The 25,516-nt window shown below is 43.9% G+C and overlaps 1 protein-coding gene across 1 annotated transcript in view; it reads left to right on the top strand.

Annotated features, from left to right (window-relative positions):
• CA4 (carbonic anhydrase 4) overlaps positions 1-25,516 on the top strand; it is a 121,658-nt gene that overhangs the window by 54,466 nt on the left and 41,676 nt on the right. Inside the window, exons 2-4 of the mRNA XM_085649442.1 lie at positions 18,592-18,639; positions 19,683-19,847; positions 24,583-24,728. Of these exons, the coding sequence (XP_085505568.1) occupies positions 18,592-18,639; positions 19,683-19,847; positions 24,583-24,728 (359 nt within the window). The remainder of the gene's footprint in view (positions 1-18,591; positions 18,640-19,682; positions 19,848-24,582; positions 24,729-25,516) is intronic.

The raw sequence follows: 25,516 nt of genomic DNA, 5'->3' as shown, positions 1-25,516 counted from the left end.
ACCACACGGTGTTTATTAACTATTTGAACATTTTCTGTAAAGCTCTCCACTGCCCATACCTGGTCGGAAAATTCATTAGCCTGCCAGTTTACCTTCTGGCACCGGTACTTTGGAAACATCCCTCCTCCTGAGCGATGCCATTGGACCTGGAGCCTGTCACTTGCAGGTGGCACCGTTTCTGTGGCATATGCCCAACTCGCCTATCACTTGCCAAGTTTCCTTCAGCTCCTCGCATACAGCACACAGAGGCCGCGGTGTTTGGAGAGCTTTGAATGACCTCACGTGGCCCTTGCTATCCAGTGCTTTATAATCATAGCGCTTGAGCTTTGCAAATGAAACCACAATTGTGCAGCACTTCTAAAGCGAATCCGTTTAAAGCAGTTAATAACCAATGCTGTTGTCAATGGTCATCATGTATATCAACCCAGGAAGAATAGACCGTGCACTTGTCCCTTTTAAAGTTGCAGTGGAAATATTAACCTCTGAGCTACCTCACCAGGAGGATGGCGCGCTTCACCTGACATCTGAAGCAAACTGAGCCCAATGAAGTTTTTAGAGTACTTTAAGGAGTAGATTTGTTAACAAATAGCACAAGGCAGTGCGGCAACCAAAGTTGCTGCTCTGCGCTGCGTTGCACTAGGTGGACAGAGCAGCGTAGAGCACTATCTGTTAAATATGACTCTCGCGCCGCGCGGGGGCACACAGAGGCTGCCTAGTGCCCTAAACACATTGCCTGTGTGCTGTCTAGCATAGGGTTTGTGCTGTGTAGCACACATCCAATGAGGGAAATGTCAAAAGAAATTGAACATTTCTCCTACTTAACGCCTGTCTCACAAAGGCATTATGTGTTGATGCAAAGCCATGTCAGAAAATCTTTGTAGATCAGAGTTTAGCCCCCAGAACTCCCAAATAACACCCATATGATGCCCCCTTCCTTGACTCAAAGGAGAGCAATTACTTCTGGGATAACTTTCCAGCGCAAAAGTTATGAACTGCAAATTAAATGCTTTATTAAGACTTTGTGCTGCTTTGCATGGCTCAAAATCTTGATAAATGTATCCCTAAGTATCTCAGCACTGAAATCCCATAATGTACTATGAGTCTGAAGTCAACTGCTTTGTGAAAAATCTGTAGATGTGTCAGTACTGGGGCTACAGTGTATTCTGCCAGTCAGGATGGCGGTGCATCACTAGAGCTCAATGGCTTTTTCAGTGGTGGTACTGTTGCATGTGGTGTGGTGCAAGCCTGCTTAGAGGTGTATTTTGAATGCACTGTGACTCTCTCCAAACCATTTCAGCGCATGGTGCAGGTCATAGCAGAGACATAGCGTGGTGGCCCCCATGCTTAGGTGAGGTCCCAACACCTCGTCAGGAAGTCAGAAACCTTGGGGTCTGGCTTGATGCTGACCTGTCATTTGGACCCCAGATAGACCGGGTGGCGGGTGTCTGTTTTAGCGTTTTAAAAAGCCTACGGAAGGTCCTAGTTCTCCTCCCTACGTCCGCCCGTAGAACGCTGGTGCACGCCCTCGTCACATCGCGTCTAGACTACGGCAACCTATTGTACTTGGGAGCAACCTGTAAGGCAATAAATCGCCTTCAGGTGTTACAGAATGCGGCAGCCCGCCTCATTTTAAAATTCCCCAAAAGAATGGCCTCCAAGGCTGCCCTTCAGACCCTCCATTGGCTGCCAGTAAGGAGCAGAGTTGAATTTAAAGCCCTCTGTACTTGTTATCGCATCCTCACTGGGAAGGCGCCTGCACCACTCCAGAACCTAGTCACCAGGCATGTACCATCACGCGCTTTGCGCTCCTCACATGGAGGCCTATTAAAGGTCCCTAGGGTGAGAAGGGCCCGCATGGGAGGAAGATCCTTTCGCTATTTGGTGGCGAAGAGCTGGAATGCTCTACCTCTTAACCTTCCCATGGATCCATCTGAATTTAGTTTTCGGAAGAAACTAAAAACACATCTATTCTCTAGATAACCGGGCCCACTCCTCACTTCTGCTACAATCTGATCAATTCCTGTATTTACTTATGTTCTGACGCTTGTCACTATACAATAACAATATAAAGAATGCTGTTTACCTTGCACAATATTATCCAACCTTCCACTGACATCCCAAACACCTTGGTACACTTTCCCTGCCTGCACCTCAATTCAACAATATTATTTTAGTTCTGCACTCAGTTACGGTTGTCGGTAGACCTCAACCTCACCCCCCGGAAACCCTCTCATCGGCTTATCTCCCTCTGCCTCTTGTGCCATATCTGCTCAAATGGAAAGTGATGCAAACCAGGTCATATCCTCTAATGAACCCTATAGAAAGACTTGAAATTTAGATATACTAATGACAACCAAGGCTATGAACTTTGGGCTATAAGAATATTGTGGACAAAGTATCGAACGGTAAGGAAGTATCGAATTACTATTCCTAACTCCACATCTATGTACCTTGAATGTATATATATATATATTTTTTAATGGAGTTTTATATGGCACGAACTTGAACGGAAGGTATCGGGTATCAGAGCGCTTTACATAGCACCAGTTGAGTAATATGAGGACACATTCATTTTTTTGTTAGGCAAGGGGAGATTTAGTGATTTGCCCAGAATCACAGGATGTTCAGCATCATTGCCGAGACACGAACCTGGTTCCCTGGATTCGAGGTTGACCGCCCTAGCCGTTAGGCCAACTACTCTCCCCATATATATATATATGTATAATTGCTCTACTCCGGAACAAACCGGAGCACACAGCGGGTTTCTGGAGATCTGATTTATTAAGGAAGCATTACGCATTTCAGCTCCAATGCCTTTTTCAAATGCTAGTGACATAATGATATGCAAATTTGACTCTTTAAAAAGGATCTTGACGAACTTCTATTGGCAGATACATTATAGTCAGTGAAAAAGAACTGCACTTTCTCACCACTTTCAGATAGTTTTTAAAGCTGCCATCCACATGCATATTCTCAATATCTGAGTGGCGCCAGTAAAATCTGTTGGCCCATAAATCATCAACATGATGATGGCGCTTCCATTTACTTCGCTGCGCTATCTTTTAAACAAGCATTTACAATGCAATGGTTTTGGCATTGGTAAAGTTAGAGCTATTGGCATTGCTTATGACATTATTTTTGTTTAGGTTTTTGTTTTTAAAACATTTAAAGAAACGGTATTGTTATTTACAATGTCAATAGCTTAATCACTCTCAAATGCGAGACCTATTGCATTTGCACCCACACACAGAGCCACCTACACACACACTGATTAAGCTATTGACATTGTAAATAACAATGCCGTTTCTCTACATGTTTTAACCCCTTCAGTGCCCATGACGAGATGGTCTCGTCATGGAGCGCGGTTGCGCTGTGCCCATGACGAGACTATCTCGTCATGAACCCCGCCCGCTAATGAAACGCCCGGCACAGGGCGTGGAAAGGGCGGGGCACAGAAGGGGTTAAAAACAAAAACATAAACAAAAATAATGTCATAAGCAATGCCAATAGCTCTAACTTTAACAATGCCGAGACCGTTGCATTGTAAATGCTTGATACTTCTGTTCCGACATCAAACAAAATGCCTCCACTGACTTTAACTGAGTCATCAGCTTTCCAAACATATCACCCACAAAAAAAGTGTTAATTCACTCTTGACCTTTATCGGACCACCCTCAAACACTTGACTTCACCCTCATTTCTGAGGCAAGAGGTTTAAAGGTTTCACAAAGCAAATGTCTCCTATTCCAATATTGGCACCCATACAAACCTCGCCTGATCCAGTAGTTCAATCGGTTAAGCAGTTGATTCTGAGATATGTATTTATCTTGCAAGTCACACGGGCTCTCATTCCTGCCGGGCTAATTGAGCCTTTCACACCCTTCAGCATATACACCATTGGTCATTAATTATAAATATATATCCCAAACGTGTTTCTCCTTTTGGGACTGTAGGACCCGTGGAAAGAGGCGCGCGTGCCGGCAGAGCATACCGGCTTGCCATCATTATTGTAAAAGTTCAGTAAGCACGCTCTCAGAATACAGCGCAACCGAAACGTGTTGTGTGATTAAACAATTTCCTGCAATAACTGGGTCTATTTGTGCTGTATCCTGAGAGCGCGCCTACTGAACTTTTACTATATATTTCCAATGTGATTTAAAGTAAACCATTGTGCACAATTTACACACTAATCCATGGGAAAGACCGGTTTGTTAAAGCAACCTTTATACATCCGTTCAGAGAATTGCGATTGGCCGCCGGTGCTTTAAAATGGACAAATATATAATATTTTCTTGGATAGGACTAACATATGGCGTTTTATTACTGTGCAAATATGCACACTTTTTTTTTTATCACAAACGTTAACAAATATGTTATTAGAATGTATTATTTCAAAATGTTAGAATGCATAAAGTAAAAATACAGATGATTTGCTATGTTATTTTACTGCGTATATTTCATATAAATTGGTAAAAGTGTTTTTTCACTTTTTTTTCCCTAATCTGCATTGCTTCATTATTAATGTGACCTACACATTTGCTCTCCCCGATAAAGTGGTACAGTAGCCTCAGAAGTAAAATATTTCATCATAAACCTACTGCTTGTGATGACCCAGAAGTTCGTTATTTGACTTGGTTTAGTCGTTTGATACAATGAAAAAAACAATTAACAAAAAAACAGAAATAACCATCCTTGTTACCACACAGCTGTATATATATATCTCTCAGAGGCGCAACTAGAGGCAAAGTTCGGGGGGAGGGGTGTGGGGGGGGTCGCTGAATCTTTAAGCGAGAGGCAGAGTGGAGCTGCAGGGGTTCTTAGAAGGAGTGAAACAACAGCAAGGCCTCATTAACATGCAAATGGTCTTTTAAAGACCTGTGAAGTGCTCGGTGCGGCTGTGTGTGTACCCGGGAAGCTGTCTCTTCCCGGACTGCCACACACGACGGGGGGGGGAGCTGAAGCCCTTTGTGTCCATTGGGTGTTGCGCGCCTGATATATATAGATATAGTAGCCTTTTCACGCAGTGGCATGCCAGTGTGTCATATTCCCTAGAAGGAAAGCACCGTGCCCCACTGCACGCTTTGTAAACTCTGAATACAGCGACAACCATCGTTCAGTGACCACCAATACTACTGCACCTGCTCCTCCAAAGGACGGGATGTGTTAACGGCAGTGCCACCCAGATACACACTTTATTCAAAATACGAAGTGACCTCTTTCCTTCCCGCCAATTTCAATAGCTCATTAAACTAAGGGACTGTAATTTAAAGTACTCCTTCGCATCTTCAAAATAAGAGGGTCTCGCGCGCTCTCTGGAAGCCTCTGCAGTGGTCTTCGCGAAATAAACACTGTCCGTCGACCCTCTTCCGCCGACGAGCTGAGAGCGGCCGCCAGCAGTAGCGAGGTCTTTCCGGAACTAACTTCCCCCAACAAGAGGCAGGGTCGGTCCTCCGGAGACGCGCGATCCTGTTGTCCAATAACTTGCCTGAGCAGCCTAGCCATATCCAACCTAGTACGAAACACCGTGACTCACGTTTTACTGAACTAAAAACATTCAGGCGCTACTTTACGCGATTAGTCATGAAAGAGTACATTATTTTATTGCGAAAAGTCTCGAATACGATCCTATACTAAGAGTCCAATCAAAGAAAGCTTTCCTCTTCTACACTTAGCTTTGTAGGCGTCTTCACTTTTACGGACCAATCACGTGAGGCCGCACACAGGCTACTCTTGCAAGACATTGCTGATTGGTACAATTTTCAGTTAGTCCGCCTCTCTGCTATTACAGTATGTTTGTAGTTAATGCAGTAGCCATGTTGGAATGAGAAGCCTCCTGCATTCGATTTCAGGAGTAGGCAGGCTTTTTTATTGATGGAAGCTTTTTCAAATTTTAATTCAATGATGTACATGGTAATCTTGTCGCACATGATAATCTTGTTTTTCAGCATTTCTTTCGTACTTTAAAAATAATGACCTAATTGTTGTTAGCTTTTAGTCACATTCTTTTATAAAAAAAAAGTATAGCGTCGTTACGCTTTTTATAAATTACCCAATCTCAATAATAATGTCTCATGAACGCCTTTTTAAAGCACTAGAACAGATATCTTCTTCAGGCAGGTGAGCGAGCCACTGTACGGTAACGCTATTATTTTCAGATCAACCCGGAAATACATGTGGTGGAACGATGTACGGTCGGTGCAGCCGGAAGTACAACGGGAAAATCTTGCTGGGTCGGCTGATGTGATTAGAACCAGAGTTGGGTCTAAATGCAAGAAGGGTACAATATACCCGCGGAGTAGTGGCCGGCGTATCTCTAACTGTAAGGGATAACAAGGCAGAGCAAAAGGCACACCACTGCCTTTCTCCGAGGCAGAGCAGAAATGCCTCGGAGAAACGCAGCGTCCTTTTCGGATTCGGGGGCGTGTTTTGCTGTTATCTCCTCCAGCCAGTGGCTGGAGGAGATAATTAGACTTTCTGCAAAAAACACGCCCCCCGATCCGAAAAGGACGGGGCCTAATCGGAGTGACTGACCTCTTCTCCAGTGGCTGGCCAGCATTCAAGAGGCCAGCCAATGGAGAACAGGGGAGAAGAGGGGCGGGTGCAAGCCCCTCTTCTCCAAGTCATTAAATCTCGCGAGCGAGACTGCGCAAGCGCAGCCTTCGCTAGCCGAGACCTAAAAACAGTGTCACTTATTTAAAATTCATTAGTCACTGTCCACTTTTCATACAGCTGCATACTACCATCAATAGCGTATACCTGACGGCTCTAGTTTAGTGACTAATGCCACTAATACAGTCATGATCCGACTCATTGTCAGCAGGTAAGCCTTTGCTTCCTGGCTGAGGGGATTCAGCAATTTCCAACTCCTTGAACACTCCCACAGAAGGAGATATATATATATATATATATATATATATATATGTATTTATATATATATAAATATATAAATCGCATCGATCGTCACAAGACAAAAAGCTGCACGCTCAGGCTCATCGTCAATTTCAGAATTTAAATTCATGCTTCTCAAATAATGAAACTGACAAACGCGTTTCGGCCACCTGTCCTTCATCAATGCAGGACATTGACGAAGGCCAGGTGGCTGAAACGCGTTTGTCTTTTGACGATTGATGCAATATATTTCAAGAGACCGCTTTCGTGAGCTGCAGAACCCGCTGTGTGGAGAGAGACAATCTGTAGGTGGTACACGTGTTTGTAATATATATATATATATATGTATTCTCGCTCTCTCTCTCTCTCTCTCTCTCTCTCTCTCTCTCTCTGTCTCTCTCTCTATCTCTCTCTCTCTCTCTCTCTCTCTCTCCCTCCATGTAAAGCTAAGTGTATAAAATCTATACTTATCATTTATTTTATCCTCGCTAATTGTATACCTCAATAGTCCAGCTTCGATATTAAGGCGGCATGCCGCCATTTACATATATTTCCCATATGAAGCGAGGCAAATTCGTCAGTGCAGATAGGGGGAACTTTTAAAAAACATAATATTTTCAGCATTAAATAACTGAATTTATGGGTGAGAGTTAATTGTCTACAATAATACCCAAGGACAGAGAAAGTATTGACTGAAGAAGGTGAAGCTGGAAGGAGAGAAGAAGGCATGGATGGCCCAGTTTAGAAATAAAGTCGGAAAAATCTTCACTGTATGCAGATTTCCGAAATCGTACAATTCTCAAACATTTTCAGGGTTTCTACTGGAAGTCTGCAGCTGTCACAAGTTCCCAGAAAGGCAAATAGAAGTTTTTGAGAATTCCTAATCACGCTTTTAGAGCACATAGAGTGAAATTACACCTGTGAAGATGCCACGCGAGAGGGCAATTGTACTTCAAAACTCTATTTCTCCATGGAGAAAAGGTTTTCTGCCATTGAGAAAACCATTTCCCTCTCAATTTTGGGGATGCCCTATTATCACTCCCACCCTGCACACAGATTCACTCTGGCATTTCACAGGAGTAACTTCTTAATAGTTTACAGGGTGGGAATGTGGCACGAACAATTGGGTTATTTGTTACAAACAAGAATATTATGAGGTGTTCCCAAACTATCTGAGTGCTCCTGCTTCTGCTAAAAAATGTATTCACTCAGAAAAATACGCAACTGTGTGTTTTTTTAGTTTAAAACCTCTATATGTGAATAACATAAGTGGGTTTGGACTGTTTAGAGGGCTATTTTAGTGTGTAAATTGAGTTGAGTCCAAAACCAGAAATTACAAATTAGCTACAATCTGTGCGGGCCAACTCATGGCCAGATCACACAGGAAGGACCGTAGGTGCAGGATTAGTGACCCGGTGCCCAATGCTTCCATGCTCATCACCCCTATCTCTGAAAGATTACGATGGGCCTCTGTGTCACGGTGATACTAATCGTAGTGAACACAAAAAGTGCACCAGAGTGTTAGAACTGGGAGTGTAGTTAGTTTGGGCCTCTAGCACAAGAGGAAGGCAGTGCCTCTGTACAAGTAGCGAGAGAGTGAGTAAAGGAGGAAGTGTATATTTAGTGCTATAGCCTAGGAATGTACACAGAGCTCCTGTAGCATCATTGCGTTTCCCAGCTGCCTAGGTTGCAACTCACTGCTTGTCCATTTGCTACCGTGCTTAATTTGAGCTGGTGGTGTCTGGTGCTCGAAACCGGCACTTAATTGTCAACACTGGCCCTTATCACCTTGTGTCACATGGATGCATTGTCTGTCAAATTTAGAGATGAGCACAACAGTTGTGTATTAACTCAATATACATTATAAGTCACTAATACCAGCACCTCAACCCACTCGTATATCTTTGAGGGCCGGAATAGTGGTAATTGTCCCATTTGTAAGAGTGTGATGGTTAGTAGTTGTGTTACTACTGTTATTGGCAGCTCTGGCAGGGCAATGGGTGGTGCCAGCTGCAGTGGCCTCCTAACAAGGGCCCTGGCACTTATTTGTTTTACAAATGAAACACTGATTTGCTCCCAGAGGAGCATGTCTGGCCTTTTCACAAGAGCCTTACAATCCCAGTGTTCAATATTTATGCGCAGACAATTGGCAGATCACGAATTCCTATGAAATTAACACAACCACAGTTAGTGACCCCCTACAAATAACTCCAAACCTAAATAACCTGGAATTCTGTCCAAATAGAGTGAACAGTGATTAGATTCATGAAAGACTATTGACAAGATTGTCCACAAACACCTCCAAATCAAGAAGTGTGGGGCCGATATGGACTTTGACGGAAAAGGTACTTCACCACACACGTGCCGGTGGGACCTGTCCATCAAACCCTTGACCCGCCTACTCGGTTATGCTTCAGGCTCACTGTCCTCTTTCTGACTGTGGCGCCTCCACTGACTCTGCCATCAGAAAACTGACTTACTTACCTGTCATTTCAGCAAGACTTAAAGCACAGAAGGGGCAGTCGTGAGGAGGGGAAGACAGACAAGTGGAGGACTGATTCATCAATACAGTAAGCTGGAAAATGAATAGACAAGCACTGCTTATCTGTCGCCTGCATCACCGAACCATGTCGTTAACATTGAAATAGGAAGTTTCAAACCTTTTAATCATTGTAACATGATATGGGCATTTATAGGTTATAAATAATTATTTGGTTATGTTAAATGAAACGTTCTATTCTTGTGTTTATGTAGTTGTAACAATTGTAAGTAATTGAAACAAAAAACTTCAACCTCAGCTTCCTCTGTATCCGTGAACCAATGTAAGTTGCCCCATCTTGGTGGCACCAGGGGCATGAGCGAACCTCTTTTCTTGTCAGCTGTCTTTCCACCATTCCTGACTACTCTATGGCACTGGCGGCGATGGCCGCACCATTCGGACATCAGTCCTAACTATATGTTTAGGTCAATACTCGGTTCACTACAACTATTCCTGTGCATGCCCCCTGCTGTCACAGTGTAAACACCTAGACCAGCCTTGGGACCACATCCTAGGTTCAAGCAATGCCAGGGCTTTGGGCGAAGCCCTGCTGTCCATTGTGGTTTGTGTTGTTTTGAATAAATTGTCACAGAACAGGCCAGGGACAGACAATGTTTGGATGGCAGTTACCAGAGTGTGTTGCACAACTCTGAGGGATCGTGTCACTGCAGACTTCATGGGATGATCAGTGGACCTCAGTGCAGCCCTTGACTGACCCTTGCACACAGCATGCAACACCCGTACAGCTCTTGTAGTAGGAGGGTCTGGGGATCGTTTCAATGTATCTATACCTCACTCTTTTTAGGTCATTAATTGTGTAGACTTGCAACAGACAGAGCTTCTAACTGATATCAGTCAATACATGCCCCAGTTGTTTTAAATGCTGGTTAAAAATCATTCTTTCTGTACCTGAAACAGACCGATTTGATAAATTCTCACTTCCCGTCTTGCATGGGGTCTCATGAAGCACCTTCCAAGAGATTATCTGCTCGGATCATTGTCTTCTTTTGTAAGAGGGGGCAGGACACGGCCATCAAATGTTCCTTTTTATTAAGCAATTAGGTCTTGGAGGATTTTGCATACAAAAATGGAAATTATCATATGAAAAGTGATAATAGGGTCCTGGATTCCATAGAGGAAAGTATCCTAAGGGTGGCGGAAAGTGAAAGGACAGGTAGGGGTACGAAAGAGTCTCGACTGTCCTGGTATTTTCTATTCATCATAGCGCCACATCCACTCTTTAAGCCCTGACCAGTGTTACCAGCAAGAAATAGGTTCTTCTCCGTGTAGTATGTGTTTAATGCATCCGGTAGCTTGCCTGGCAGGATTTATGTGTAGGATTAATTAGGATTTTGCTGGTGGGATAGCACAGTGAACTCAAAGCTTCTCACTGACAAATGCTGCCAGGTGAAGGTGACAAGTCTGAGTTCTGGTAAGCAAGTCTCAGCTTTCCATCCCTCTGAGATCGAAACATTAAGGGCCATATGTAGGAAGCCCAATACCGGTCGGTAACGGCCGATTTTCGGTAAAAATCCCGTTACCGACCGGTATTCAGGCTTTTGGTATGTAGGGGGCACATTTCAGGATTCGGTAATTTACAGAATCGGTAAAATTACCGAATCAGTAATTTTACCGATTCGGTAAATACCGAATCCTGAAATGAGATTTAGGGGGAGTGTGTGGGTGTTGTGTGGATTCGTTATTTACCACCAACTAAAAGTTGGTGGTAAATGACGAAGGGCTTTAAAAAAGCATTTTTTTGCACTTAGAAGTGTGCAATGTGGCAGACATACATGCCCTTAGGGCATGTATGTGTGCCACATGTGCACACATGCAGGAATCAGGGGTGCAACAGGGTGTCACTGTGACACCCTGCCACCCTTGATTGTGCTCCCCCCATTACCGAATCGGTATTTACCGATTCGGTAATGGTAACTGGCTTCCCATTGATTCCTATGGGCCTCCTGGCCCATAGGAATCAATGGAAAGCCAGTTACCATTACCGAATCGGTAAATACCGATTCTAAAATACCGACCCATTCCGAATCGGTAAATATTACCGATGGATTACCTACATAGCATTTACCACTTCATAAATACCGAATCGGTAAAATTCGGTATTTATGAAGTGGTAAATGTTAGGCCACCTACATATCCATTGATATTGACTGTGCGTCGCGTCCTGTCTTACAGGAAGCAGAGGTAAATCCCAAGCATGTAAACACGGCCGCTTCTCCTGGGATTCAGATTTCACTGACAGCTCGATTCACTTTTGAGCGGGGAAATACTAATCATAAAGAAGATTTGGTGAAGTTGTCAACTGTGGAAGGAAAATAAATGAGTTTAAATCCCAGCTTCACCTCTTAGCCACACGGTGTGATCCTGGACTTTTGTGCCCTTATTCTCTCTTAGAGAAAGGTGGATGGAGCAACAGGGTAACCTCCAGTATTAAGTATTGCATAAAAAAAACACACTGAGGAAAATTACGGTCCATGCAGGGACATGGCTTATTTAAAACAAATCTGCCTATATAAGTCAAATTTAGTTTAGTAGTCGGCGTCTTATATACAAATCTTATTCATCAGTTGAATCACACTGGTGATGTCCTCATGCTATGGCAGCAATGATAGGCTGTAGAATACTCAAATATAAATGTAAAGCCAGGGCTCTTTATGTTTTGCGTATTTATTCATTCTGTCTGTTCATCTGATGGGCAATAATGTGGAATCCTCAGAAAAAGCCCACCTTGGTAACCGACTTTTTTTTAAAGCAAGGTGACGCCATGTATTTTTCCTCCAAATGTGGCTATTCTGAAATTATTTTAAACTGTGCATTCCATTACTTTTCCATTACCTTAGATGCTACTGCATTGCAGCTTTGCAGCACTTTAAGTAGCAAAATTTACTATAACCCAACTAAATTGTATATATCTCATCGACATCAGAAGGATGAAAGAGTAAGTCAGCCCCCCTGAGATTGCAAAAAGTTTTATGAAGCAGATACTTTGGCCCACTACAATCTGCTTTTTGTAATTTCAGTGAATTATTATAAATGGCCTGATGTGCAACGAGCAGGTCACAAACTGATACACTACCAATCAGTGGCACCACATAAATGCACATTTGAGAAGATCGCAAAATGTCCTACCTCATTAATATTTATGAGGCAGGAGGCATTTTAGGACCCCTATGTATGCCCTGCATTCGCGTTCTCTAGACGTCAGCATTTTTTGAAGCAGCCCCCGTCCCCTTAATGATAGAGGCTGCTTTTACAAACGTTGCTGTCCAGGGAATGACATGGGAGGAGGAGGATGACTGGTACCCCGACCTCCCACGGCCACAGATGTAATTGACAAGCGGGCAGCTTCCACTTAGTCAATCAATTACCATGCAATGTCAGGCGTTCATAGCTAATGAGCGGGTTGTGGCTGTAACTGGAGCCTCAAACCCTGGACTCGCTGCATTCCACATCACAACTAGGAAGGGGCTGCCGCTTCCACGCACCCTCTGCTGTTTGCGATCTCCAATGAGTCGCAAACAGCACTTTTCGAGTCAGAAAGACTTTCGTTTGCCAATCCCTCTGTTGCACTCACCAACACTTTGATTTTGCAATACACAGGCTTTACGATTGCAAAAGAGCTTTGTACATCTGGCCTGCCGTGCACTGCAGCAGTGACTGCTCTGGTAATCCACATGATTGTTTCATGAGTTTGTGATCTTGCACTGCCCCCGCCTCCCCCCCCCCTCCCCCCAGCCCTTCTTATAAACCTCACTCGCACTGGAAACATTGTGAGCAAAATGAATCGCTGCCAACCCACGTTTTGGTTTTTTTTCTGCACAGGTAGACGTGCGGGCCTCGTGCACAGGATTGCCAAAGAATCCCCCTCCCACCCCGGTCGCCCACTTGTTCGTGATGTTATTGTCCTGGTTTCCGCACACTCCATCCTGCAACGTATCTTTTCTCAAGTGTCCTCTCCAGCAACTGAATGAACAATGACGTTCGTTTCCAGACAAGCCACTAAATGTTCGGTTCCAACAATATTTATTTTCGTCGGTGTTTCAGCCCACCAATGGAGCCTCGTCTGTACAGCTCAGCAGGGTGCAGATGGGAAGCAGATTGATAGTTACTGAAGACCAGACAAGATATAGACTCATAAGGTGACTCTAGGATGTAGCGGCAGCTCGTTGCACAGACCAGAACCAGCCACCGGTGTCTAGCATCACCCATCATAGGGGGTCATCTTCAGTGTACCGCCATGCAGCAACGGAGGCTTGTCATGAGCTTTTGGGAGGCCCAGGAGAAAAACTACAAGCAGGACCCCACATTTCAGGATCATGTTTCAATGTAAAAAATATGTCCTAAATGCAAGAATGAAAGGCCAGAACATAGCACTTCCAAGATCTGGCGCCATCCAGTAGTAGTATCAGTTATATCTGCCATATAATTCATAAATAAGGCAGGCTTGCTTCAAAGACTATAAATAGATGGTGGACCTCTAAAAAAGATGGTGGCCTGGGGAATACTACCCCATCCACCCCTCCCAATGCGGTACTTCGGTCCTAGATACCATCAGATGCTAGACCACTTGATCTCCTCTGCAGGTGGACATGCAAGAGCCCTGTGTGGACAAGGTTTATGGGGGAGATGGTGAGGTGGGAGTCTGAAAGCGATGGTTGGATATGTTTGTAAACAGTCCTGTCCTACAAGACAATAGAGGAGGACATGTTTGTAGTTTCATCCAATTCAAACAGCGCTTTTCGGTGCAATCAGAGGCCTTTTAGACCTTAAATCCTTTTCCTGGTGCCTCCCAGTGAGTTCCCCATGAAGGCAGTCCCTTTTGTATCGCTTCTTAGTTTGTTGGGGGTTGCACCAGTTTGTTTCTCAACAGGTGTCATTATCTGCTTGTTAGCAGTATTTTTTACCAGCGACAGGCCGAGTGTTGCAGAGCACTGGGCTAGGACACGCATTGGCATGCTGCCTGCATCCACACGCTTCACATGCTCCGCAGAATCTTCAGATAGATCCCAACTAACACCAGAAAGACTGTCCCTCAGGCCCTCGTCACCAGCCGCCTCGACTACAGCAACGCTCTCTATGCCAGCATCTCCTCTGAAGACACCAGACAATATAGAACTCGGCAGCCAGACTCATCCTGAACCTCCCCAAACGAACCCACATCGCCCCCACCTGAGAGACCTCCACTGGATCCTCCTCCAGAAGAGATGCCAGTTCAAGATCCTCACTCATGCCTACAAAGCCCTCCACGACCTACGACCTGCCTACATGGACTGAACTTCCACCAACCCACTAGATCCCTATGCTCCTTCTCACTCACCCTCGCACACACCCCCTGCATCCGTCACAGCCGCAGAGGTGGCCACTCCTTCTCCTACATCGCTGCCAAGACCGGGACCGACCTTCCCCTCCAGCTCCATATGGCCCCCTCGCTGGCAGACTTTAGAAACAGATTCAAGGCCTGGCTCTTCGACAAAGACACAGCGCCCCGATACCCCTAGGGGTGACAGTGCAAATGCTGATTGGTTAGCGCAGCCTGCGCTGCCCTCGGTCGGGCGCTCTTGAGGAGTGGCGTTTTCCGTGCTGCAGTGGCAGCCTGCATGACAGTGAATTCCATAGAGTGAAGACGGCTATTTGAATGCTATGCCTCATCAGACAACTGGCCAAGATGGAGCGTTTTCCCCACCATCCAGGATGTTTCATCATGGTCGGACTGGAACAGAAAATAGGCCGGGGAACCAAAATAAATGTGGCCCCCATTAACGAATCAGATAGCTAAAAAAAAGTGGCCCACGTTTGGAAATCAAGGCAGTTTTAAGACATGCTGTATACGTGTTTTGCAAGGTATGAGAAACTGCATTCATTTATGCTTGCTGCAGGCAATGTTTGTGCTAATGTCACAGAAATCAATAGTAATCCAGCTCACAGGACCAAAATCAGGCTCATAAACAAACAAAAAACTGCCCACATGCTGATCTGTGAGACCAGCCATATTCCTGCTAGATTGCCCTGTAGGTAAGGCCACTGGAATTATGTGAAGCTGCGGCCACTCCTTGTTTTGCATAATTATGCATTTACGTCATTTGCCACATAATCTCTCATCTGCTGCATAATCTGCAGATTTTAACAAAAATACAATTTGTTTCTAGCTTAAACAGATCAAGAGTAAGAAAAATATGATGCCACATGGTCCTGCGCACTGGAAGGCCCTTCGCAAATGTTGGCTGGTCTTCTTTCAGATGCTTATTGATGTACTTGGGTGTTAAATTGGTATTAATAAGGTGAAATCTTTTCCTAGAAAGTGTCAAAATGTGTAAAAGTGACAAAAAAGGAAGTAATTCGATCACAACATATGCTACATTATGCCACATAATTTGCCTTTTCTTGCAGCATAATTTAGTTAACCACAGAATTCCCACGACCCTGCACCTAGGCCAGTCTGCCCCTGTGTTTCATCATGCTGTGCTGGGTGGATCGTGCACTGTGGCTTCTAGTGGCAACGTGCAAAGTATTCTGTCTCATCACAAATCAATGGAAATTATGAAACAACGTCACTCTGGCTGCAGGAAGAGACATCATTTGTATTACTGTGGGTCTATAGAAAGCGAACTGCAATCGGGGAGTCCTGCTGAAGGAGGGAGGGAAATATAACTCAAAATTACTGCACAGCACACGGCACAAACCGGATTTAGGTAATAATTCGTGGAGAGTTGTCTAATTGAGCACCATCTGATTTCTGTGCACGTGTCGAGGGTCTTGTTTGTGGTGCTCGAACGATTAATGTTATTATTACAAAGGCAATAATAGTGGTGGCGTGTCAGGTGAATAGAATGTTATTTCAGCGCACGCAGATTTTCACCTGTATATTTACAACGTCGACTTTTTAATTTTTTTAAACTTTCTGATGGCAAATTAAGAAACCAGTAAAGGAATATTGATTGAAGGAGTGCTGAAGTAAGAAATATCAAAAGCTGGTTGTCTGGTCTTGGTTCTGGTCCCACATAGCTCTCCGAGGAAAGCGGTGACGAAAATACAGCCCAATGGTGTGGCTTGTCTAGCGCGACCGGGTGTTCGGGTGTGCCAGGGCAGCATGGTTTTTCGTCCACTCTCCGTTAAATTGAGCACATCCCAGTTTTCATTTAGAGTCAAGTGAACACAGATGAAGGGTGGTTTTCGAGTCATCCAGGACAGAATTAGTTAACAGCCCCTAGCAGAGGACAAATTAGCATATACAGGGGCGGCTCCTCCTCTAAGGCGGAGGAGCGCCGCCCCACTACTCTCAGAGAAGGAAAAATAAAAATAAAATGATTCTAACACGGTTATTATCATTTTCTTTTTCGTAGCTACAGGGCTGGGTTAGGGCGGGGCGGGGCAGGTGTCACAGGGGGAGGCATTGTTTGTGCACAATAATTGTGCTTGACTTTTTGGCCGGCCGTCTTGGGCTGGCCAAACAGTCATGCGCTCTTTGCATATTCTCCACCGCGCTGTAATACACACGGGTAGAGAACATGCACCCACTTCTAGTCCCCATCTGAGTGCCGAACTACAGCGCTCAGACCAATCACAACGCTGCATTTCAACGCTGTGTTTGGCATAGGGGAGCCTGTGTGCTTCCTGCTTTCGGGACTCGTCAAGAAGCAAAGCAACGACAGAGGAGAGACAGCAGCCGTGAGGAGATAATTGTGTTTAAAAAAAAATATAGGGGCATATCATCAAGGCGGCGCTATAAAATTATTGCCGCTTTTGCGTCCGTTTTCGGGCGAAAGCGGCGATAATTTCATTGCCTTATCAGCAAAGACACGCTATCGCGTGTTTTGCTTACTTAGCGTCCGTTACAACAACGCCCAGCTTTGCATCGCTAATGAGATGCAAAGTGGGCGTTCCTTCCGAAAATAACTGGAGAAATGTCACTAACCGACACTTCTCCAATTATCAATCGGCACGCTAACAAGCATAGCGATAAGAAAAGTATCGCTAACCACGGTTTTCGCTACTTTCCTTACGCCTGCTTTTAGTTTGACTTAGCCATGATATCCAATGGAAGGTGGATATCATGGTTAAGTATGCCGTGCCCTATCAACAACGTAGCGCCAAACGTTGTGCGATTATCGCTGGAATCCCAGCGATAATTGCACATTTGGCAGCTAACTCGGGTATTTTTATCGCTCTGGAGATAAGCGTCGCTGATAGCGCGCTATCTCCGCGATAAAAACAAGTGATAGCCGGCGATAATCATCCTAGCGCTAAGTGCACTTAGCGATAATTATCGCCGGTTGTTGATGATATGCCCCACATTTTGTTTCCCCGCCCCCCCCGGCTCGCCACCCATGTTCACTGCCAGCCGCCACTGGTATATATGATACTGTGTGTAAAAGTTGCTTTACATTCCACTTAGTGCTTCATTGCCTATGTTTTCTATATTGCAGAGCTTTGTCAATGAAATCATTTTCTGCCCCTTGGCTGATACAAAATTGTAGTCCTCCTGCTATCTTGAAGGAATATCCCAGGTTTTGGTTTTAAAAATCGGGTCACCCCACCGATGACTCCAGTACATAATAAGTAAACGAAAGTAGGCTGGTGCCCAAAACTCTGCCCTGAAGCCTGTGGGTGCTATAAAGTGTCGGTGTCGAATCCACACTGGATGCACCGTCTGAATCCACCTCATGCCTCTTTAACCAGACACTCTCTGCCACTTTGTTTCACTCTTGCAGGTTCCTGCTTCTCCCTTTTTGACCTTTTTCTGTCTTTCTCTTTCTTCTTCATTCCCATTTGTGTGTTTTTCTCTCTCTTGCTCTGAGGAAAAGTCCAATGAGGAAAGATACGTGCTGGTCCCCAAAACTGAGTGCCAGTGAGGCCCACTGGCAACCACAGGCTCAGTTTAAGCACTGCAAGACTCACAAGTCTGAATACACGGCATAGGTGAACTTGACAGCTATGCAATAGACACCATTATCAGTTAAATGACTACAAGATCCGAATAACACAGCAGCATAGCACAGTCCGAGCATGTCTAATTTAGTCCATGTAAATACTTATCTATATGTGGATATACCATGCAATGGCTATTTTTTGGCATAACATGTTTAGCAAATGTATTTCTCCTAAGTCTGTACTGTACTCACAAAATATTACTTTTTTTCGAATTTCAGCTCACTGGTGTTATGAATCCCAAAAAACCCCGACCAACGGTTGCACAGGTAATTGACGACAATATAATCCAGTCCTGAAATCTGTCTGTGGCAAGCACATCCTTTAAGGCGCACTATGGGCGGTCTATAGGCTTACTGCTAGCAATCCAGAGCAGACCCCGCTTGATGTTTCTCTTGTGTCTTTTCGTGGTGGGTCTGTATGAAAGTTCACGTAAGCCCTGAGGTACTATTCATGGTTGTTTACAAGAGACAGTTGAGTCAGCGGAGGTAGATTTCCATCGTGTATGGTGGTAATGGTCTCTGAGAAGGTAGGTCTTGAGGTTCTGGCGAGCCTTCAGGAAGTAGGAACATTGCTGATGTTCTGGGGATGTGGTTCCAGATCCTGGGTGAAGTGCATCACGTCAAGGACTGGGTCTTTGCGGGTCTAGGTGTTGACAACATTTTGGTTGCTCTTGGCAGATTTGGGGTTGGTGATATGTATGCGCAGCAGAGAGACTCACCTATTGAGAAGATGGAAGGGTTCCAGTCAGGCACCTGCTGTGCCTGCCACGTCACCTGGTCCTCCAGCCTATCAGAGGCATTAGCTTCTAATAAGACAGGGCAGGGCAGAAGCCGATACCCCAGGCATGGTTCTTTCACAATTGCCCAATTCACAGTCGCAGAAGAGCGGGATATATAATACATTTGCACGGCAGCACCATTTGTGAACCTGGCTCAATGTTTTTTTGAAACTATGAAAATAATTGGTAGAACAGTCTAGAAAACAAAAGTGAAGAGAGGAATTAATAGTAGCATGTTAGGCTAAAGCTGAGATAAAGTGTTCTCCAATTGCAGCCAAAATTGATACAAAATCTTCTGCCGCGCAAAGTGTGTCTTGTATGAGTCCCCAAATAGGTCACCAGTAGTGTTAGTATGCTTTGTGAATGTAGGGCGTGGCACGTTGGGGTGACCACCTCCTGCCATGTCATTCCAGACCTGAGCTCTTATGGACCAGTCCTGAGCTTTTATGTGGAATGTACTCTAGAGACTGTAGTCTTGAACTGAACGAACAGAAAACTATTTGCACACCTGCTGTTTTTGTCTTTACCTAGAACCCAAGGAATGGAAAACAATATACGGAGAATGTGGAAAAAACAGCCAATCTCCTATCAACATCCTCACCAAAGACACAATGTTCAAGGAGACGTTGACACCCTTCACCTTTAATGGGTACAATGACCTGCACTTATTGACGATAAAAAATAATGGCCATTCCGGTATGTTCATCATGTCTATATTTCCATTTTTATAGTAATTTTGAATCATGTGAGAGGATGATATTGAATATAGAGTTAATTTCCTTACCTCATAACTGACTGTGGACTACTCACCAAACCTTGCTGTCATTTGATTGCCCCTACATTTTTCATGGAAATGAAAAACCATCCACGCTTCTGCGTCCATGGAGTGGGTGGGTTCTCATGACCTACCTGCTGATGGTGGTTCTAGATGATCTGAGCTATCGCCCCAGCTTCCTTACTTGACAACATTGTGTGATGCTGAGCAAATCACTTTACTTCCTCCCGTCTCTCTTCCCTGATCAGTCCAAGATGGGAATACCTCCAGAGAGGGAGAACACTAGAAGTCAACTCCATGTACTAGAGATCTAGGACATTTCTTTCATATACATTGAGCAGAGAGAATGATAAAATGTGTAAAATAGTGACAAAATATTTTAAAAAAATGTTCTCATAGGTATCTACTCTAATCAAACCCCTTTAGACGACAGAGGGACTGAGTGAAAAAAACACAATACAAGAAACATCTCTACAACATGTATGTGGACATAACAAAGCAGTAGCAGGCAGTTGATCGAATTATTGCCTTACAAAAACAAGTTATATGTAAGTGTGGATTGTTATGTATCATATGTCCAAATAGCTTCCTACATATCCCATAATTCATTGAAGTGATGTCATGCATATAATTTAGAGCATGTCTCCAACTCCCTTTATTAATCATGCAGTGTACGTCTCTGCAGATCTTTATTAATTTTATTACAGTTTTATGTCCCTTGTATTTCTGTAGTGATAAATAAAGAGCATCCCCTGGTTTAGGCGCTAACGTAGGCACATAGCGCCACCTAACAGTGATGCATTACTGAAACCGTGTATTGCTCTTTTATCTTTACTCACGCCTGAAGAAGGGAATCACTATCATAACTTGCATTAGTTGTGGACTGGCGACGAGGCCAGTGAGAGATAGCTTCACACCTGTCTGTGCCTAGCCTCCTGGGGTTTGGTTCTAGTTCCCCGTGGGTATGATCCTTGCGTGTGTGTCACCTATGCCCTCCTCGTGGTGGTAAGTAGTTCTGGTGGTTGTGTTTCTTTTTGACTGCAGCCTAATCAAGTGGGTGCAGGTTTGTGGTGCGACTAATTCCTTAAATGATCCTGACGCATTTTTGTGGTACTTTTTGACTCTGACCTGCGGTCCCAAAATATTATTTTATTTTACTACATTATGCTGTAGCTTATCTTAGTTGTTAGCACTCCTAATTTAGGGAAATGAAGTAAGGGACCCGAGGCACTAAAAGTGGAAGTGATTCTCCAAGGATAACGCAACGGCGTAAAGTGATTGAGCCAGATTAAAATACGTGTCACACAGTTACGCAGATAAGAACTCAATTAGTCATTTAATAATTTAAATAATTTTATGCGGTGCAAAAGGGAGAACAAAATCAATGTACATTTTGCTCCATATGTGATTTGATATGGGGTAAACAGAATTTGCCTCTCAGTAAAGTTTTGCATCAGAGTAAAAACTGGTGCCTAATGATTTTGAACTATTTTGCTGTATTCACTGAGTCAGAAATGGAGGGAATACATGAGTTCTTTCCGTTTCCGATCAAAGTAAGCAGATAAAATATGGCAAACCGTTCTGCACCGTTTTTAACAAAGGATTAGCTTTTCTTGGATAAAAGATATATTATTATACGTGTAAACTGCTTATTAGCATTGCATGCATCGTCTCTTCTTTTAGCAGTGGTTTCTCCATCCGAGCGGGCGTGTGAACATTCTGACAGGGTCTGGACTCCCGCTGTGTAGCGGAAAAATATACCGCGGTAGAGATATGCTTCAGAGAACAGACACCAGCAGGGGAACGCCAGACATGCTGCTTCTCGCCCAAATCCAGCATAGCAAAACAAACAAGGCCAGTATGAAGTCTCCCTCTATGCCGACCCACAGAGGATGTGTGTTACACGAAATTGAAAGCTCTGATAAAAACGTTTGTTTTGTGTCGACCTCTGCCCGACACTCAAGAGTTATAAATACACTCAAAGACAATGGAAGATCCGAACAGTTGCTTGAAAGCAGAAACCCAAAAAAACGTGTTAGAAACTTTAAAAAAAAGATTGACTCATTTGTTTACACATTGAGAGGAAGAGGCCATTTCAAGAGGTCTCTTCAATCTGGCCCTTTTGTCGCAAAAAGGCTGCTTAACGCCAACTCAGACCAAAGATTTATTATGCGAGTATTATTCTAGAAGTATAGCGCTTCCATACACCTTGTGAGGCCTAACCGCTTCACTGATGTAGGGGTAGATTTACTAACATTTTGCGCTGAGTTAGTGTCGCAAAAGCTAACCAGCACAAATCGTTTTTTTCCAAATTTACTTCCCAGTGCAAAACTTGTTAAGCACTGGAAAGTACCCTGAAAGTAAAGGAAAACAGTGCAAAGGGGGCATTACATGGGTGGTACATGGGCGTTCCCATGCTACCACCCGTGCCTTTCGAAGCAAAACCCCAGCTACAAACAATAGTAGACCGGGCTTAGCGCCACGAGTTAACGCCATTTAAAAGGAGGCGTTAAGAGGGAAAGTATTAAAGTGTGTCTACGTATAGGATTTTGTCATGCACGCACCCTAGCACTATGGTGCTAAGGTGTGGGCCTGACGCATTGCAGCTGAAACCAGCGCCGGTGCTAGGAAGAGAGGAGGAGAGGGCCATATCTCTGTAGGTATGGCGCTCTGCTCCCTCCTTGTCACGCAGCGCTGCATTTTTGACTGCTGCGTTGCGTTCTGCGACTTTTTGTGAATCTGGGCTGTAGTGTCTTACACTATTCACCTGTCCACCACAAAACGAGCTTTGGTGGAATAGAGTAAAGTATCTCCACCAAACACAAAATGCTGCAATTCTCGGAGGGACGGCCATGATAACGTGGGTGTCCAACATTAGTTCTTGGGGTGGCTCTTCCATGCCAGAGTTTCAGGATCATTGACAAAGAATGGGTCAGGCTGGCAATGCCATCTGGGCTCTAAACACGTGAAAATGGCTGTAATGTGCCTGTGAGTTATCCACAAACGAAGACATAAAGGACTTTATTCCTGCCAGCAAGGGGCAGATCCAGATGTGGTTTACATTGTGAGTTAGTGAACCCCTAAAACACAGTTGTTCTGGATAGTCACAGTCTGTCTCCTTTTCTCACCCTGGAAATGGTCAGAGAGTTGCTTCAGGAAGAGGCTAGAATACAGTGAAAAGCGTTTTCATAAAGGAACTAAAAAGAAAAAGGAAACGAGTGCAATTTCAGAGTGGGCTGATGGTCCCCAATGTAGTATAGTAATTTCAGTGCTTAATTTGTGCCAGTGGTTTCCAGCGCTCGGCACCGACACTTAATTCTCAGCACCAGCTCTAGTGACAGTCCACCACATGGTGGCGCAGTCTTTTCTTAATTTTGAGATGAGCACAGCAGCCCTGTTTATTAAGGCAATACATTGAAAATGAATAATGCTAGCCTCATGCCATTATTATCGCTGTGTGTGGCCTGAAATAGTCTGAATTAACACACTTGTAGGAAAGCCATTGTTAGGTGTTATGTTGGTACTGCCATTGTTAGCACTGGCAGGGTATGGGTGGTGCATACTGCAGTGGCCTTCCGAGAAAGGCCCTGGAACTTAATGTTTTACAAATTAAGCACCGGGTAATTTGTGTACAACTTTTCATTGGAGAAGTAGCAATGAGTAAAAAACATGTCGGATGATGTTGCCAGTCGTAGCCTGCCTCCGTTTTCTAGGCTTTCTCCTGGCAATGAATGTGATGTGGAAACAAGAGGAAATCTGCAATATTTCATGGGAAAACTTCTACAAGAGTAGACTTACTACTTTTTGTGAATTGGGCCCAATGAATCCAAATCTGAGCCCTTTACATAGTCATCATTTGCCTTTTAAATGTGCCATCAATCAAACTACCATAAACTACAATTAGAAACTGGGCATTGTAAGACTATCAAACAACGAGGTCACATCCAACTTTGGACATTAAAAAAAAAAATACCTTTGTGAGCTTCACAAAGTCTTTAGAAATAAAATGTCACATAATTATTCAGAATTCATATATTTCTTTTAAAACAGCTAATTATTTTAAAGATTGCTGTGCTTCTTTACCCTTTTTTATTAATGTATTAAATGTTTCCTTTTCATGCAAACTCATTTAATGCAAATGTTTTGATTTGCATTTTGGATTTAAATATTTTTAGAACAAAACAATGGAATATGGTGCGGAACAGGTGAATTATGGTCCTAAAATGCCATTAGTGGAAAGTTTAGGACATTATAATAAAACTTGAAGCTGAAGTCAGGAATGTGCCATCACAACCCTGAAAAGGCGGTATTGGTCCGTACGCTCTAATACGTTATGGAGCTTATTTACAAGCCCCTTGCGCCGCCGGTGCCTCACTTTTAATATTGGAAAAAGTGACTTGCCATCAGCGCACGGGGCTTATAAAAAAACCATATATGTTTTGTGTGATATGTTAAGAAAAACACAGTTTTGCCTGCCGTAATTTAAGGAAATGTAGGATTTGTGATCTTTAATTCTTTTTAATAAAATGCAACTAAACGAAGCACTGAGTTTAAAGTCATGATGCTATTAGACTTGGTCAAAAAGTGTGCATTGGTTTGTTTTTATTTTTAATAAACTCAACGATCAATTACACGTTTGTCTCTTTTTGTCTTTAGTTCAGGTTGAGCTCAGCGAGGACATGGACATTTCAGGCGGCGGCCTCTCCAAGTCGTACAGAACTGTCCAGTTCCATCTGCACTGGGGTACCAAGGAAGGAATGGGATCAGAACATTTGATTGACAGCAAGAGATACCCAGCAGAGGTGCTTGTCTCGTGCATGCTCTATGATACTCCTCACTTAAGAGGGATTGGGACATTTCCAAAGGGGCACAATAGCCTCAGCTTCCCCTGCTCATAATCAAAGCAACAAGGAGGCCTGAACCTGACAAAATTCACCTAATACCTATTCCCTATCCCTTCAATAGGGATGAAACAAGTGATCCGGTTCTTACATGGACCCTCACACACATACTAGTCGTGTGGCATGCTTCATCATCGGGTCCTCACCCGGCGAGATGCTAAAAAGTGGGCGGGCTCTTATCTACAACTTCTGTTTTTACCGTGCCACACTGTGTGAATGCCATATGGCCCACACCATGCCGCATGCTTAAAAGCCTTGGCAAACAAATTTTGTGTATTTTGCCTTAAAAATTCAACTAATTGGTAATCGCTTAACATATCTGTAGTTTTAACTCTTCTCAGCACCATTAACACGTTAAAGGCATCTAATCCAGATAAACTGTATGACATCTGTTCGTTTATCAGAATTAGCACCAGTCTTTCTAGCCATTGGAGACTCGCAATCACATACTTTGCCTCAACGAACAATGTATGTTTTGTATAAAGAAAACTAAATAAATCTTAAAATAATCTGAACAATTTCACAGGAGTGTCCGGTGCAGGTCAGTGTGGTGGGGTGGGGAGGAGTCAACAGACGACGACGAGCTAAAGTAACACTAAAAAAAAGAAACCCACTAACCTTGCACTCGCCTCATCGCCACCGCGCTTATCTGCATCGGCTGCTCCTGTAATCGCACAGCTCTCATGAAG

Source organism: Triturus cristatus, chromosome 3_2 (genome assembly GCF_964204655.1).
Source record: "Triturus cristatus chromosome 3_2, aTriCri1.1, whole genome shotgun sequence".
Lineage (NCBI taxonomy): Eukaryota > Metazoa > Chordata > Amphibia > Caudata > Salamandridae > Triturus > Triturus cristatus.
The sequence above is the reverse complement of the archived record's forward strand: the minus strand, read 5'-3'. Positions and strand labels throughout refer to the sequence as shown.